The 18,976-nt window shown below is 39.4% G+C and overlaps 1 protein-coding gene across 1 annotated transcript in view; it reads left to right on the plus strand.

The window, feature by feature from the left end:
- The window catches only part of LPCAT2 (lysophosphatidylcholine acyltransferase 2), a 30,390-nt gene extending 23,036 nt beyond the window's left edge, over positions 1-7,354 (plus strand). The window contains exons 12-14 of the mRNA XM_021555009.3: positions 3,570-3,668; positions 5,333-5,474; positions 5,746-7,354. Of these exons, the coding sequence (XP_021410684.2) occupies positions 3,570-3,668; positions 5,333-5,474; positions 5,746-5,990 (486 nt within the window). The 3' untranslated portion in view covers positions 5,991-7,354. The remainder of the gene's footprint in view (positions 1-3,569; positions 3,669-5,332; positions 5,475-5,745) is intronic.
- The last annotated feature ends 11,622 nt before the right edge of the window (positions 7,355-18,976 follow it).

Genomic DNA, 18,976 nt, shown 5'->3' on the forward strand with positions numbered 1-18,976 from the left:
AGAAACTTGAAATAATTATGCAATCACATAGCAGACAGAGAGTCAAAGTTAACCTTTGGCTATCTGAGTGAAATTTCATCAGAGTGCAGCATCCCACTCAAGATAGTTATGCAGCTCTGGCTAAGATGTCAACTTCTGAGTAAAAAAATAAAAGGAATAGCATGAACTGTCAAAAGTGCATTTCTTTGAATTAAGGATTACATTGTTGATCAAAACAGCTCTTGCACAAGGCAGATTTTTTGGCAAGGCTGTGCTGCCTTAAACAAAAATTGTCTCGGGTGTGTGCAAGCTGGCTGGAATATGAAAAGATGAGTTTAATCGGCAGCCTGGCACTAGAAGCAGTCTCCAGATGTGAGAGCCCTCATGCCTCTGCCCTTCCCCAGGGACACAGCAGTGACTCATTGAGAAATACCACTCAATACCTGCAGGCCTTCTGCATGTTAATGGTTTCTGTGGATTGGTTTGTTTTGTAAATTTCCATAGCTTTGTTTTCTAAATCTTGCACTTACACTTGGCAAGTAGTATTTTTCAAATTGATGCGATATCCTCCCTGGTATACTTGCAGAAACCTTTTACTTGAAACTAACTTAAAATTTGTGCCCAAACTTTTTCCTTCTGTACTTTGTTTAATAGCAAACAGAAAAATATTCATACTATCAAAAAGAGGAGAAGAGGCCAAAGAGGCCAATTCCTTCCTAATGGTATACAGCCTCCTCCACCCACAATTCTTCAGTGGAAAAGCACTCAGTTATCCATTGTGCCATGTAGTGCCATTTGGGCTCTGAGTAATAGAAAAGTGAGCAGGAGGTAAAGTGTGATAACCTCCTCAAAAGTATTGATGCAGTAGTACTTTAAGCTTTGTACTGCATCTGGCTTGCAGTCCCTGTGCAAATCTAAATGGAAAATGCTTATGACAGTGCACCTTTCTTGTTTTCCCAAGTCTGAGATTTACTGTATTATATAAAAAAAACAACAACAAAACTCCAGTTACCACAGCACGCTGTAGGGAAAATAGTAGCAGAAAGCTGGCTTCTTTAAAGAAAACAAGAGTTGTTAAGGTTACATTATGTTTTGATTGTTTTGTGTAGCATAACTACAAATACCCAAATTCTGATGTTCTACTTTACCATTTAGAGAACTGGAGCTTAGCTCACATGTTGCTTCCTAAAAATATTCTTGGGTACATAGGCTGCAAACACAGTTAGATATGTGTAGAAAGTCAATTGCAAGTGCTTTTTGCTCTGCTGTTGCACATGCACTTAAAGTTTTCCTGTGTTTTCAGTTTAACTCCCATTTCTTTTCCCAGGCAGCAACCCCATCATTTCGCCTTAACCAGAATTCCAGAGCATTTGGAAGTTAGCCAGCACCCTAGAGTTTGTAGAACTAGTCACAACATGATCTTGCAAGCATAGTGACTTTATTTCCTAATAAAATGGCTGGAGTTCTGTCTATCAGACGGCACTCAGTTTTGATTCCTGCGTTTTTGCACTTTAATGAAAGTAATATGATCTTTATTTTGTCTTTTTCCTTTTCATATTTCCATGTGCAGCCACAGCTGTGTTAACTTCTTTCAGAAATTACTTTTAATTAAATTATTTTAAAGTTTACTTCAAATTCTTTTACTGTGATACATATTCTTAATTTTGAAGATAAATTTTTGAAATATTCTAATCACATCAAGCAATCCTTTGCTAAGAATACAGCCTGAAAAACTGTCCAAAAATAATATTTTATGGAACTTTGAACAATTATTATCGGCACTCTTGCTTCAGTGGTTTTAAGACTAGATATTTGTAATGTTGCACTTTAAAATTAAGTCTGTTACCTCTGAGAACTACAATGCAGAAAAAATACTGAAAGTCAAACTCTGCACCACAATAAGAGCTCAGATTTGTAAATAAAACAAATTGTAAAAATGTGTATGGGACAACATTGTCCTTTTCTAATTATTAAAAACTGCCAAAAGTTATAACCCTTAAACACCCATGAAAGTAACTTAAAAGTTCATAGCCTATATCTGTGCTAAAAAGTTTATCTGAAATTCACAGGTTTCTGAAGTACAAGACATTCAAAGTCAATGATCAATCAGAAAGATTAGTTTGACCATCAATATAAAGAAAATAGCAGTTGTCTATGCAAGAGTTCTGCCTTGGTTTTGGAGGCTAAATAAAATTATATCTTAGAAGTTTTAATCTTGTGAATAGCTTGATGATGACAGGTTAGTAATACTGATTTCATTATATTATTACGCAAATTTTGTAATCAAGACATATCTGAGAATCTAAATTCAATTACTGAAATCCCTGTTTCATAGCATCCAAATGTTCAAAGTACTCTACAGAGCAGCCTTATTATTCTCCCCTGGCATATTGCACTGTTCAGCAGCAGAAAACCACGAGCAGAAAGGTTAAGGCTGGTATGCTGAAGTGGGTTGGTATTTAAGAAGTTGGTAGGAAAGCCAGAAATAGAATCCTGCTCTGGCTCTTTGCTGCAGATTTACCCAGCTGACCACCCCTCTCTCATTTAGCTGGAAAACTTTTGTGTTGTTCTCATATGAAGGGACTCCACTTTTTAAGAAAATGTTTTTCTTGTTGAAATGCAAAACACATTATCCGCAAAGGGAACTCTGTTTTACACTTCAGTTTGCTTTTGAAACATTTTTGATGAATGCCCTTATTGCGAATATTCAAAACAATGAACTGCTTGGCATTCATCTGTCATTACCTGCTCTGTGTCCCACTATCTAAGATTTGCAGGTGGCTTTTTCCCTGACAGATGTTCCCCAAAACACTCAAGAAACTTCCAGTGTAGTGACAGAAACACTACTGACCCTGTCTGTAAATATAATGCAGCTTACACAGAAGTAATCACAAATCCCATCAAAGCAACCTTCAAATGTTTTGTTGATGTAGTTTTGTAGTTAATGCATTGAAATGTTTATTCTGATCAAAACTGGAATTATTACAGAGGCTGTTCCAATGAATTCCTTGCCTTTCTGGCTTAAAAGGTAGGACAGTGCTTTGGCTTCCAAATAGCATGTAGGGCAGTGCATAGGCTCAGAGGAAAGCTTAAGATAAACCAGGTAGATTTGGTTGTCCTTTCACTGACATAAATTTTATTTCTGAAGGTTCAAACTCAAACAACCGCCTCACTCTTGGCCTGTTGTTTCTGCACTGTGTTGTATTGGTCTCTGAACTACAGCAAGTGCCAGTGCTGCATGCACTGCTACAGTTACCTCAAATGCATGAATTCCAGTTATTCTTAGAGCCTTCCCGAAGGCCATGTACTAAAGAAAAACTTGAAATTGTTTTAAGTCTTTTTTATTTGTGTTTTGTTTGTTCATAAAATATAAATTTTTACCCAGTTTGTGGCTATTGAAAACGCATATGTTGCTACTCCAGCCTTCGTATTACGGATTTAGTGAGCTCCTAGGTTTTTTCCCAGGAGGAACAAAAACCTCAAGTATTGTAAACTGTCTTAGTGCATGTTTTGTGATTGATTTACAGAAAAGCTTTTAAAGTGATTTGTGGTATTAACTATAACTACTGCCATGCATGTTTGGGTTACAGAATGGAGATGGCACCATCGACTTCAGAGAGTATGTAATTGGTTTGTCTATTCTTTGTAACTCAGCCAACACAGAGGAGACTATTCGGATGGCATTTAAGGTAAGTTCAATTTAGTGTAAATCTACAAACCTGACAAATCAAGACTGACTGTAAGTCTGTTAGCTTTCAAATCATAAGTTTATAGCTTCAATCTGTTATGCAAATGTGAGTAATTCTCTTAAGCCAATTGACATTTAGAGTGTGAAAGGGAGGGGAAGAATTGCAGGCATCATAGAGAAGGGTTTCAAAAGCCATCTGAAGGCACTAATGAATATGTAACTTGGCAGGCTAACTCCAAAAATGATTCAGCAGCACTTGTAGTTTTTTTTTTGTTTGTTTGTTTGTTTTTTTGCCTGAGGTTTTTTTCTGCTGTGATTCTTCAAGGTCACAATAGATGGAGTAATATCCTCTTGTGGGTCAAGCCTCACTAGAGTCATTGTTCTTAACAAAGAGGAGGGAGAAAAAAATCACGGGCTGTTCAGGACTGGCACTTTGAAAACTGGGCTGCATCTAAGAGCTGCTGGCTTGTCCTGTGGTGCCCTGATAGTACAAGCAGTCAAGGAGCAGTACCTCCTTTCACATCTCAGGTACATGCAGACAATACATGACCAGGCATGCCCATGTTGTGAATCCTTGGCTCTTTTTTTAGTAGCTCTTTGACACAGATCCAGTTGTTTTACCCATTAGTCTGGTCTTACAAACTGTATTGAACAACATATTGAGATACCACTCATGTTCATTTTAAACTGGGTGCTTCCTGGTACTGATGCATACTTGGGAAGTACCAGAGGTTTTGTGGCAATCCATTATATCCACTAGCTTCTTTTGAGATAAGCACTAGAGCTGTTCAAGGTGATTTGTTCATTTTTAGGGATGTTTCATCAGTACAGATTCCTATGAAGAAGCAAGCCTAGCAGCTACTGTTGCTGTTCCACTGTGTTGTTTCCTAGACTATACTGTTCTTTGTGTTAACAAGCATGCTGATTATAAAATCAGTAATTTGTTTTAATTTCCAGTTTCAGCACAAAACAACTGGTTTAGCTGGTAAAAGCCTGTTTCAGTCTAAAATGGAACTATGGGTTCCTTTTGCTACTTGTTTTCTGTACCACTAAATGTCTTTTCTTTCACAATGGCAAAGTTTGCCTGTAGCAAGTATTTAAGAATTACAGCCATCCATCCCTTGTATTTCTCCAGGGGTGATTCATAGCAGATGATTACTGTCACTGTACTGGGCAGGATGGGATGACCAGTGTAGATCAACTGCCTGCATTCCAGGAACCAAAATTCCTAATTATAATTAATTCCCTAGTGAGTGATGAATCACATACACTAAAATTTAGGTATGTCAGAGCATAAACTGTGATAGTAAGTTAAATCTGATGTTCCAGTATAGACTGGCTGAATCCAGTAGACTTAGCATAGCTCATGGTGACAGTAAGCATACATCTTTGTTTATGTTTTATGTTTTATATTCTTTTATTAGTGAACCAATACTATTATGTTTGTTGTTTGTTTGTTTGTTTTGGCAGAATGTTCTATTCCCAGCTAAAGCATGGGCATTGCTCTTGAAAGTGTCTGCTTAGTTTTATCCCAGGCTCTTCAAATCCCAGGCATTGTTCACAAATCTCCTGAGTGCTAGAAAGCCCTGATGAATGGCTAATGTGCGCAGAGGGTTCATAGGCAAAGTGATGCCAAAGTATTTCTACACGTTCTGTCTCTTCCAGCTCTTTGACATGGATGAGGACGGCACTATAACAGAAAATGAGTTTGCTTCTATCATTCAGTCAGCACTGGGGCTGCCTGAGCTTGATGTTTCTGTGCTCTTTAAAGAAATAGATGCAGATGAAACCGGGAAGCTCTCCTATGGTAAGCTACATCCTTTTATTAGAAAGAATACTCTGATAGTCATATTGATAAGCGGTTTCCTTTTTTAATTCCCTCAAATTCCCTGATGGTTTTCATACATTGTTTCTGGGAAGAACTGTTTTGAAGTACAGACTTAGATATTTTGTGTGATACTCCTTGGTTTTCTTAGAGGGAGCTAACTGGAGATCAACTTCAGTGAAAGAAGCAGGCACTGAAATTTTCTTTTATTCTGTTGCTGCACTATATTATCTCTGGTTTTCATGTTTTTCAGAGGAGTTCAAGAACTTTGCACTCAAGCATCCAGAATATGCCTCATTGTTTACTACATACATCGATCTACAGAGACACCAGTTAGGTATGTTTGAGGAGCACGACACTGAGCCATTCAAAGGAAAACACAGCCCAGTTAGAAGCTCAGCCCTGGTCTCAGAAGCAACACCACTTGCAAGAAATAAAGTCTGTCCTGAAGGCAGTGAAGAAGATAGCTCAAGTACCTCTGACAAAAAGGATGACTGAGAAGAGTTAAATAATTCAGTTCAGAATTTTTTTCCCAGCTGTTTATAAGCACAACTGATGTAAAGTAAAGATGGAAGTTAAAACTTTAAAAAAAGTTCTTTTTTTTTTGCAACTTTCATATCGGGAGGAGTTATTCTGGTTTGATTGTAAGGGAAAAACCACTGTTCAATCCTTAAAGTCAGTACATAGTACTGGGAATGTTGTTCATTGTCTTCCAAGTTCATGCTTCCACAACAGTAACAGGTGTGCTAAGAGGGGTACAAGGCTCCAACAGTGCAGTGACCTCTCAGAATGGAGATGAGGAGACCACTTGCCTAAAAACAAGTGGTATTTTTGGTGCTGCTCAATTCCTCTACATCCCCAACATGACTTAAGGGAAAAAATTATGCTAGAGTGTTTTAATTTACAATATCACGTAGCTATTCTCAAGTTTCTGAGACATACAAATGAGTTACAGGAAGCTGAGAGTTGAAGATTATGTTTTTTGGCTGTCCTTAGATTGCCTTTAACTACTTATGAACCAGAAAGCCTAAGCTTCTGAACAAGACATGCTGGTTCACTGATGTTAACATAAACCACTTTAGGCCTAAAGGCTGATGACAGATGGAAATGGCTGCACTTCTAACAACAAAAAACAAATTGGAACTCCAAGATAGAAGCTTACAGTCTAGAGGAAAATGCAGGTAGTAAGACCTAAGAATCAATGGATTATTTCAAAAGAGATACCATGTTTACAGTAACAACTGTTCAGGATCACATTGGGAGGAGCATTTCAAACTTCAGCCTATTTTTTTATTCTCGCAATTATCAACAGAGGAATGTTACCTTGTTCTGCAATGCTTGAAAGGCAAATATGCTGTCAAACCATAGTTCTAGTACTTAGTATCTATCTAGAGCTGTCTCCTAGAAACCATATTTGCGTTATTGTGCCATTACTCCATGTTCTTGGGGTTTGGTTCAAAACCAAGCTCTTTCCAGTCAATGATTTGAATATGTCTTGCCTCAGTCCTCTCTAGTGCACTGGAAATTGGGCCTTTACCTTGTTCCATACTTTATCTGAATGCACTTTATGCACTGTGTAAAATACGTAGCTATTTAGGCAAATACTTCTCAATAAAAACTTGGAAGGGATGAAATGAGAAATATTTTCAAATTAAAACTGAGATGAGGAAAGCCTAGACTGTCTAGTACAAATAATAACCAACTTTCAGCAAGTTTTCATATGTGAAATGGTAACCGCTGCCTCTAAGTTATTGCTTGCAGTCTGGCCACAAGTTCATTGCCACGTTTTACTTTCTCTGTTTATAATTGTGCCTCTCCTGATGTTTCATGTGCTTAAAATAAATCTATATTTTTTAAAAGACTTTACTTGAACAGCTGAGTCTTTTTATTTTTTGTACAGTGGGAAGGGTACTTTGCCTACCATCAGGGGCTGGGGGCAGTTTCCAGGAAATCATGCTTAAGATGTCTTACCTTGGTAAACTCAGTGTAGCCTGAAGTTGGCATTTTCAGTTCTTTGTGTGGTGGCACTTTGCCTTATGGTAGGACTTGAAGAGCAGGACCAATACTCTTCCAAAGATTTACTTCTGGTGACTACCTGGACAAGAGGGATTATGATATAAAGGTATGCCAATCCATGGAGAGAGAGAGCCATTTTTTGATGGAAAATAAGGTGTCACCATTTACATGTAAAACGAGTGACCTCAACCACAGTTGAGATGTAACAATCTCAATCAAACAATCTTTGAGTATTGTGAACATTAGGAGAGTATTTTGTCCCAATTAGAGAAGGAGAAACAGGAATACAGTTAACTGGAATACATGTTAATTCTTAGCAAGGATGCTTTTACCTAGCATGTTAACCAAAGTCTCAGCTTTTCAACCAGCAGTCAACTCTTCAAAGATTACTTCTATTCCAACCAGTAAGAAAAAGATGGGTGGGTAAAGATGACAACAGAAAGCACTTCAAGGTCTTGGGATGCAAAGGCTGCCCTACACACACTCCTGCTGAAACCAGCCACGTTCAGCACTAAGAGCTGTGCTGTCCAATAGCACAGCATGTTTAGTGATTTTATAAAAATCTGCAAGTCATACAAGCCCTTTGCACTTACAGCTAAAAATATTATGTATATAAATCTACCTCCCTGTAGTTAGAGGAAAGGCCACAAATGGTTTTGGTATGTAGCAGTGATTCAACCATGCTCTGAAGAGAAATTAGCTAAACACTAGAGACACTAACTCAATATACACACATCTGCTGGGTGTGCAGGAAGGGAATACATTAATTTCTAGGCATCATCATGCCTCAGGGAGCTTTTAAAAGGACCAAACTAAAAGCAGTCTGCAATAAACAGGCATTACATTAAGTGGTAGAACAGGAACTAAACAGAAGGAGAAAGTTAAAAATACTGAACATAAAATGGCTCTCAATCAGGCATTGAGGGATGACACCTTTCTGCCTCAGACTTCCTGAGGTGTAAGTTCGTAAGTCTACAGGCTGCTTTAGGATCATTGTGAGGCCTGGCCCATGTCACCATAGAAAACATCATTTATTGAATCGGGACTTCTGTCTTGCTTTGACATGGAGTTGATGATAAATCCTTCATGGATAATAAAAATAAGACTTTAAAGTATGCAGAAACTCCAGCAATCTTAACACAGGCAAGAATCAAACAAGGACAAGTCTATTACAAGAAGGAAACACAACTTATTCACAAGAATACAGGCTCATGGGATGATGTTATCATGAGATTTGATAACTATATACACTATGAATAAATCTCATTTGCATTTTTTAATCTGCGTTCTTGTTTCTGGACACACGAAAGGCAATGCTGGGTCACCTACAAAAGTGAACCTTCTTTGTACACCCTGGAACAACAAAGACAAAAATACTATAAGTTTAAGGAAGGTGAATTAACAGAGTCTCCACTGGCCACACCAGAGGTTGACTTCTGAGACAAAAGATCTTTCAATCCAAGAAAATTAAAACTATTTGTACTTCCTTTGCTGCATCAGAGTTACTTCCTATATAAGTGGAAGCAGAGATGACACATCCAGGTTTTATGTCAGGTTATACCTCTATAAGATCTGGCAGTAAACTGCCAGAATCACATAATTCCTGGTTGGTTGCTGTCCATCAGAACTATGAGGAGTAGTAACACTTTGATGGAAAGCATCTGAAAACGGCTCTCCTCACAGTCAATAGCTGAGCAGCATCAATCAGAGGCACCATCAGTGACTGCTGCTCCTGATCTTTTGTTCTCATCTGCATCAGAATGAGTGAGGTGCCAAGTCATATTCCACAATATTCCTGTGAGTGTTACATCCTCTTCCTCATCAGCTTGCTCCATGGCATGGGGATAAAGAGGAGGCAAAGTTCTGTAATTCCTGAATGGTTTACAAGGGAAACTCTGCACTACAGCTGTGTGCTCTGCCCATTCTTCCCTTCTCAACACCCTAGCAGGACTGAGAGCCCAGGAGTCCAGCCAAGGGTTGTGTTGTGTGACAGCTCTATTGACCATTCCTAGAAGAGCTGCACAGGGTAAGGGCTGCTTGGCCATATCTGCCATCTCCCTTGCAATTCCCATCTAAAACAAAATATTCCCTGGGTATCAGAAGTCTGAGAAACATTTGTCAAGACCTTGGCTTCTATGGTGGTCAGCCCACCAGGGCCCTATTCCTGGGTAATTCATCAGGCACCATGCCAGTGCAAATAAATACATCATTCTGCCTGAGCAGGCTCCTCTTGCATATGTGCCAAGAGCCACTCGGAGCCTGTGGATTTGAAAAATCAGGGCCTGAAACTTAGAAACTAAATGTAGAAAATGTCCCTACATATACAAACACACCCACGCTGGACAGTGCTGTGAACTGTTTGACCAGAGCCTTCAGCAGGGAATGCAGTCTGAGCTTTCATGCTGAGAATTACACAGATCTCACTTTGAGAATGCCACAGGAGAAATGCTAAGGAGAGGCTTGGGAGGTTGGGCAGCTACACTCTGTGACTTGCTGGAAGATGGGACTCTGGTCAGTGCCCTTTGGCTCACCTTTTTCCCTTCTTTTTTGCATCTCTTGAAACAACCTACCTTTCTCTCCACTTTCTCCCTCCACATTTCCACCTAAATCATAGCTACCACCATAAAAAGTTATATTCCACAATGATTAAAGTTAAATTTTAATATTAAAACATAAAAATTACCAGATCTGGTGGGATTCAGGGGCACATGCAGTATTCAGGTAACTACTTTTACCGGCCTGCAGTAAGAGCAAACTTGTCAAAGGTTGCAAGGGATTTTAATGACATTGAATTAATTAATTTTAAATCTTTACTCAATGAAATAACATTTATTAGACTGACTAGCAGTAGGGAGACGTTTGTCAGCAGTGCTTAAGTTTGCAGACTCTGTGTTACTATACATAGCCAGAGAGGCAGAAAGTAAACATCTTATAGGATTAGCAGCTATGTTCATAGCTGAGATGAAATTTGAACATTTCATTAGTATAAGATTAATTCTGACATTTCATAAAGCCAAAATGCAAACAATAAAATGTGTCTGATATAAATACAGTATGCAGCACCTACTCAGATAAAGTTCAAGAAGCACAGCAGGTTTAGTGCCATGACAAAGGAAATACAGGAGGGTCATTTAAGGACCCAGCTTCTGCTAAGCACTTCAGTGAATGCTTAATCCTGTAGGTATCAACCAGATGTTTTGTACTTATTAAAAGCAGAAAACAATACTAATAATCAGAAAACAGGAAAAATTTCCACAACTAGTTATTGTAAGGATGCTGAGAATTGCATCACTATCATTAAGGAACACAATACCACAACTGATTAAATTTTATTTATTATGCCATCCTCTTACTTTGAGATATTTCTATAGCAACTACAGCTTTCCTGGTGAGACCTCAGAGAAACACAATAATGTTATAATAGAAAATACTTCATTACCTTGGCTAAGCACTACTTTTAAAGCCCCTTCCTGCTGCAACAGGTTGAAAGTAAATATATGCCCTTCTTCTATTCCCACTTCATTATTATTCTTGGTTTTCATGCTATTACATGCTTTACTGTGTTGATAATAAATCAATATTAGCTTTTTTCATCTGTTAAATTTTATTACAAGTTTTATTCCAGGATATAGTCAGTTGAAAATCTTCCTTTCAAGACTGAAAAATATTCGTTAAAGAGAGGTTCAAGGAAGGCTTACCTCTAAAGCTGCAGCTGCATGTGCTTTGCTTTGCTCTATACTGGGTATGGGTAGGAACATTCATTTGAAGGAGTGAGCATTCACTAGATTAAACTTGCCCTTAAAGGCCTCCACAAAGGAGCACTGCACAGCCTTGCCCATCTGATCCATTGCTCAATAATTTCTGCTATTATAAAAGTTTTTGTTCTGGTCTAGCCTGAATACTTTTGCAGCTGAAGTGTTCACCTTGCTCAAGGAGACTTGATTAATTTCTATTTTTCTGCTGGGTAACTATTTATAACTGCACATACCTATATCCAGACCTTATCATCATGCCTGTTTCACTGTTGCCTCTCCCAGCCTGCCTTTCTTAAGTCAAAAAGCAAAATCTCTTTATTTTTTTCTTCACAGGTTGCACTTTCTAGACTACTAGCTATTTTCATTTAGGTTCTCCAGAGAGAGAAGCTCTCAGCTTCAGCTCCAGATCTACCATTCCTCAGTAAACAAGAAGACCTTCTGTAGTTTGTAGTCAATGCTCCTGTTCATACACACCCAGTGCAAAGCTTGGCTTTTTAAATACAACATAGCATTGCCTACTGTATAGCTATCTCTGATCTAATGAACTGCTCCCCCCTTTCTCTCTTCCTACAGCTGCTCATTCCTGCCTACTGCAGTATTTTACTTTTATGCTTATGGAATTTAAAAGACCAGTTTATCAACAACATTTTGATGAGTTCAAATTATTGTTAAAAGTTTTCTTACTTAAAAATCCCTTTTATTTCCCTTTTGTTAAGGACATAATCTTCCTAAAACTTTACTAAGCATCTGACAGTGCACTAGAAGCAAAGCTTCTACAGATTAGAGAGACATGATGAAAGCTTAGAGGCTATAATTGTTCAAAAATAATAATTTCCTTTTCAAAGGTAAACATAAGACTTGCAGACAAAGATAAGGCCAAGTGCACAATTAGATACACAAGTCTGTGTTTCTGCTCATATCTCCTGATATCAAAGATTGCAGGAAAATTCAAAGTGTTTTCTTAAAACGCAAGAAAGAAATGAACAGGAAAAAGTGTAGGAGACTAGAAGGAGTCATACCACAACTGCCAGCAGCTTTTAGAAAAGCTGTTTTCCTCAATGCCGGAAGTCTTTGAAACAGGAGATAACCAGCCATGAACTACAGCAGCCATTCAAAGCAGAAATCATTTCAAATGTTTACATTTTGTCCACTGGCCTTTCAAATGAAAGCATGCCAAATTCCATAATGTTATTTAATCAGGTCCTTAACAGCCCATCTCTTGTAAGCAGAAAGCTATATTGTCAATATACACAGTGGGGATAGAAACAGTGTCATTGTCACCTATATGGTTTAAGTTCAGGTTTGAACTATTATTAACTCAAATCTGCACTAAACCTAAAACAACCTTTGAGATAAACCCAGGCAGAAGCCATTCTTTATACCTTTGATATTACCAAATTTAAGGCAAAAGTCTATGCTTTATATAGTGCAAACTTCTCTTTTAGTAGAAAAGATACTTAGTGGACCAAAGAGAACTGGGCCTTTGAGCAACAAGTACTAGGAGACACCTTTGACAATGCTCTCCATTATTTTTCATTTTATTAAAATGGACTTTGCAGCTTAAGCAGAAGAAACAGCCATTGAAGTATTATATAAAGCACATAAGAACAGTTTCCACCTTTCCTGGCTATTTAACAGTTTATAAATAGACAAAGCAAAAGAAAGCAACTACCACGCCAAAAGTTGCACAGGAGAGCACTGGTATAGCAAACATAGAAACACAAGAGTTCTGACTCCTGAATTATCTATGGGCACTCATGCACTCATGGTGTTCCAAAACCTGTAGTCCAATCTGACATTCTTTAACACTCCCATTAATTATTTTTTTCAGACACAAGAAGGTGAATTCAGCCTCAGACAATGAAAACCACAGATTAAACAGATTTCATAGTTATGGCAATATGATGCATTTAGGCTGTTTTAGCATTTTTTCCCCTATCAAAATACTTGTACCTCTAACCTACAGCTGTCTCTGACTTGCTTGCTGTCTCTAGGCATTTTTGTGATACCAAGCCTGATTCTTCCCACTACGAGTCAGGGCACACCAAAGTGCAAGGGAAAGAGATCTCAACTCTCTGTACAGTTACAGGGGTACATCAACAAGCTCTAGCCTAGCAGCCAGGTCAGTGTCTGACCTTCTGGTGGAGTCTGTCTGTCTCCATTTACTCTTCTTCCACCCTAATGTGAACAATTTCACAGCAGACAAAAAAGCCCCTCCCCTCCACCTAATCTCTTATTATTTTTCCTAGTGGAGTCCATCTATCTTACATCAAAGGACTGGTCTCGTTAAGCCATTGTTTTATAAATCTGCTAATATTTTTCCTATCCATAATACAGAAGACACTGCTGATAGAAATATGTCAACAGGAAGACGAACAGGCAGCATTTGACATGCTATTAGTCTAAGTCTGGGTGGATAAATAAATCATGGATCACATATTCACAAGGGGGAAAACACTGTTTATTTCCACTGGATTTATTACGCACACATCTCCCGTACAGCACGGTGACAAAACACACCCCACAAAAAAGGATGTCACAATGTACCCGAGAAAGGACTGTTGATGCAACCAGGACAAAGTATTCTCTCCATAGGAAGGGCTTCAGTCTCTTGGGAATATATCACACTGGTGACACAGAATGAAGACAGCTGGAAGTGTCCTTTAGCTATATCACTGTGTATGGCAGGGTAATTCATCAAGACTGAATCATTCCTAAATACTGGATGCTTCTCTGGAAGTAATTTGTTCCATAAATGCAATAAATATTAGGGATTATACCCCTTTCCTTATAATATTGCAAATTCCCACACAATTCTTAGATGAAAAATATATGCTAATCCAGTCTGATTCTGAATCAGACCTACCCATTAGTGTATCCCACCATCTCCTAAATGAGAAAATACAAAATAACTTCATGATGTTGTTAGCCACCTACCTACATTTCAGCTCACCATGCTCTCCATAATAAATGATACTGATACTGCAAAACTGAACCCAATTTATTTTGGTGACACTTCCTAATTAAGAACAGCAGTAAAGAAACCACCTTGGCAATTGTTTCAGATGCAATCTTAACTATAAAAAAAGCCAGGATTATAAGGTTAGTATTTTATCTCTCTTAAAAAGGGCACTTTACAATCAGGTCACCCAAAATCTAAGGATTAAAACACATACAGTTGTGGAGTCTTCAGTTAAAATAACTTCATAACTGTAGTCTTTACTGGTGTAATAGACCATCAAAATAAAATATTTACTTTGGCTTTGAAGTTTGTCATTACACAAGTGCCTGTAACCCACTGGTGCCATCCACTTTCAGACAGTGAAGAATTATTTTAAAAAATCAAGAGCTCTTCTGTATTTTTTCAGAAGCAGTTACTTCAGAGGAAGTGTCTCAGGTAAAAATTTACCTGATCTCTAGATAAATACTGTATGGAAGTATTCAGAGACAGAAGGTCATTTTGTTTAAAGGGCAAAGATGCCCCTGTGCCTAATGTACCATGTTCCAAAAGCTATCTACAGCTCAGAGGACCAAGTATCAATAAAATACATTTGCAGTCTGTTTCTTCAGAAAACACAGCCCAGGGCACAAAGATGGTACGATAGAAGACAATAAAATCCCTATTAAATCCATTTTAATTGTGATAAAAAGCTCTCTGGAGGACCTAAGCACAAGACTGTTTAGAAAGCACAAACTCCCTTCCTCCACTCCCTTCTTAAGGCAAACAAAGACTGATGAGAGGCCAAGCATCCTTCACAGTGCTGGTTGAAGAACAACTTTCATCCTGGCAAGCAGGCAGCCAGGGGCACAGCAGAGCAGCACAACACAGACCTGTTGGCTCACAGGAGTCAGCCAGGTAATTTCCAGGCAGCCCTGCAGTGGGGGTGATGCACCCAGTGCCACCAGCCCTGAGCTCCTTCTGTGCTGAGAGCCTCACCTATGCTTGAGGAAGCTCATCTCATTTGTGTGGCACAGCCCCACACTGAGTTGGTTTTCGCTGCTGAGGGTTGGGCTGGCTCACAAGGCAGCTCTGTGTGGGTTTTGGCTCTTTCCCACAAGAGCAGCTTCTGTTCAATCCTTTCCTCATTCAGGCCTGGGTGAGGGAGCACTGCCACGGTGCCATATTCTGCTGTGACCTCCTCTTGCTTCTACTGTAACTAGTCAATGTTCATCACCATATTCATCTTTGGGCTCTCATTAATTGATAAATGGTTCAAAGGCCAGGGCTGCTGATCCCTGAACCCACTCATCACGAACAACATCTAATGAAGAACTTTAATGGAACACATTCAGCCCTGAGTTACACCACAGCTCAAGCCTTACTTGCCAGTCTTACACATAACTGCATTCACATATTGTTTCCTTAGGATTTTTCCTAAGACACACTAAATAAAATAATGAATTATATTATCAGGATTGCTCCCTTACTGCAATTCAGTATAGCAAATTTTAACAAATTCAGCAAACTTCGGGAAGATTCAAAGAATGGCTGTTTCATTCCTGCAAACGGAACCAATTAAAAACCCAGCACTACAAGGAATTTTGAATGTATTGCTCTTGAATGAAACGATGTTTGAAGAAGGAAATTAATTTGTTTATGAGACACATTGTTGGCTTTGCTGAGTTTTACTACCACAGTTTTCCTCCAAGAGGAAATACATTATTAAACAAGAAAGAAGAAAGCCCCTATCAATCCCAGTAAACCAGCCTAGTGCTAATGTCAGCAAAGGCATGGCAAGGCTTCTACCAGAGTTTTAGTTGGTATTCTTAATTATAAATCCTCCAGAGCTTCCAAGATCCAATTTACATCCAAATTCCTTCCAAAAGGTTGGGATTTTGATGTGAGCTTATTACATGTTCTTATCTGATTATTTTTTTAAACTTGAATTCTTTAGGGTTTGGACTGGCCTTTGTTTTGGACATTTTACATAGCCTATAACATCAGGGGCCAAACCCCACCAAAATACAAATAATAATTTATTCAGCACAGAAACCTGACCTTTTCGTGTGCATTTTTGGAAGCTGCATTATCAGGTAGATCAGCCAAGAAGCAGAACCCAGAAAATAGGTCCTACAAACTGTATACCAGAATCAGAAAATTGCATTTTATGATAATGAACTACCACAGTTAAGGAAGCATCAGTACTGCTTTAGTGGTTCCTAAAAGTAAAAAAACTGAATTACTGTGCCATCAGAGCTGTGCTGTTATACCACAGAAACAAAGCTTCCAGCACTTCTCTGTTCCTGGCCCCAGACTTGTTCCAGTAAGAAGAGTGTGCCCTGCTGCTGCCTCTGTGGCTCTGACCCATTTTCTCCTTCTCCCTGTAGGGTCTGGAACAAAGTTTTGCTGAGATCAACACAGAAGGGGGAAGAAAGAATGAGGATAAGAGAAAATAGGGAAAAGTATAAGATAATATGAGACTCATTGGTGGTCAATGTTAATTATTAATTGATTGAGAAAGAGAATACTGAAGTGCTGCCATTGCATTAAACCCTGTTTGTGCCTCCTTACACACACACAGATCAAGAGCTGCAGGAATGAAGCCCACAGGAAAGGGGAATGTTGAAGACAACTGCAGTAATTCTGTACCAAAAAAAAAGCAGACATCCTAGTCACTGACCTAGATGTTGTAAAATATGGATAGTTTTGCTTTCAGTAGCCCTCTCCTTGATGAAGTTATTGACCACACCAACTTCATTTGGTTCTATCTTATTTTTTCTCTTCTAGTCTTGCTAAATTAGCATATACTGGCATAATAACTATGTAAACAGTATTCCTTCAATGTAGAGCTTTCCTTCCAGTTTTGACCTAGGGTCTCCTAGAGCACAGTTCTGATAAAGGAAAAAAAGATGTAGGAAAAAACTTCTTACTCCCAAACAACTCATCCTCCCATCCTCAAACTCTGCCATGATTTCCTCCTTACTTGTTCAGTTATTGAAAGAGCCCCTGTGCTAACTAGCAAATACACTCACCTATTCCTTCTTCCAGCCTAAATAAACAAGCCACCTCTTAGCTGCCAGCACACAGAGTCCTACCCAAGCAGTACCTACCCCTATCTTCTTTCTTTGTTTTTTTTACTCTCTGACAAAGAAAAACAAGACAAGAGGACAGGAGAAGCCATGTTTCTCAACTTCCTCTGAAAGTTTTGGGTCTAGTTCTGCTCACTTTCATCAGACTGCCTCAGCTCAGAGCCCTTCCTTCTGCAGTGTGTATGGAAGCTCAAGGCTGATCCTTGCACAAAGTAATATTTAACAGCAGCCTGCCAATAATTGAAAAGCGTTTTTGAAGAATTAGGAGTGAGGATGAGCAACTTACTGTTATGTGATAATTTTGGACCTTTACCACAAGGAGTTATATACACTTGGACACCAAGAGATTGCAGCATGAAAATCTTCAGAAAGTGAGAGATATTTTTCTATGTTGAGGGTACATCTGAATGTTCCCTTTTTCCTTCAGAATATAATGTCTCACAAAGAATGTCTCATGGTGATTAATCTTCTGGTATCACTACTATTTCAGAATATAAACTTAAGGTTTAGATGGCAAAAGTGACATGATCTTTTTAATTACATAATTTTATGTTTAGACATTTCTATGGTTATGTTTGCTGAAATGCAAGAAAAATACTTCGATTAAGAGCAGCTTCAAAACTAAATAATCACAGCAAGGAAGGATGACTGCATGTTTACCTGCTGGTTACATCTCAGCTCATTTATTTGAAAGAAAGTAAGAAACAACTGATTATTCTAATCTATGTCTAAAAGTTTGAGTTCCTGGAAGTGACAGTGACAGAGGATGTCTGGTGTGTCAGAGAAATGTCAGGCAGAGGTATGTTCTAGTATCAGTTCTTCTATTCATTCATGCCACAGCAAAATCTTAACTAATACATTATCTTAACAACATTTACTAAACTTTGATTGCTTGACTTTGCATCCAGAACTGACCTTTAGCATTGCTATTCACAGCTCTCAGGTATGCTTTAAATCACCATATTTGCTGCACCATGAAGGAAGTTTGGATCTCCCTCATTTTCAAAGCTGGTGCTTTTAATTTCTGTAGGAAACCAGTGAGCTGTAGCCTTTTGGGAGCTCTGCAGTGATGACTGGAAGCGGAGGCCAGCCCCAAGCCCGGCTCCACTGAGGGGCGGCTCGGGGCGGGCGGTGGCGCTGGGCCCGGGCCCGGAGCGCGGGGAGAAACACCCAGCGGGGAGAAACACCCAGCGGGGAGACACAAACACCCAGCGGGGAGAAACACCCAGCGGGGAGAAACACCCAGCGGGGAGAAACACCCAGCGGGGAGACACATCCAGCGGGGAGACACATCCAGCAGGGAGACACAAACACCCAGCAGGGAGAAACATCCAGCGGGGAGACACATCCAGCGGGGAGACACAAACACCCAGCAGGGAGAAACACCCAGCGGGGAGAAACACCCAGCGGGGAGACACAAACACCCAGCAGGGAGAAACACCCAGCGGGGAGAAACACCCAGCGGGGAGACACAAACACCCAGCGGGGAGAAACACCCAGCGGGGAGAAACAAACACCCAGCAGGGAGAACACCCAGCGGGGAGAAACACCCAGCGGGGAGAAACACCCAGCGGGGAGACACAAACACCCAGCAGGGAGAACACCCAACGGGGAGAAACACCCAGGGGGGAGAAACACCCAGCGGGGAGACACATCCAGAAGGGAGAAACAAACACCCAGCGG

This window comes from Lonchura striata, chromosome 11, assembly GCF_050655825.1.
Source record: "Lonchura striata isolate lonStrDom1 chromosome 11, ASM5065582v1, whole genome shotgun sequence".
Lineage (NCBI taxonomy): Eukaryota > Metazoa > Chordata > Aves > Passeriformes > Estrildidae > Lonchura > Lonchura striata.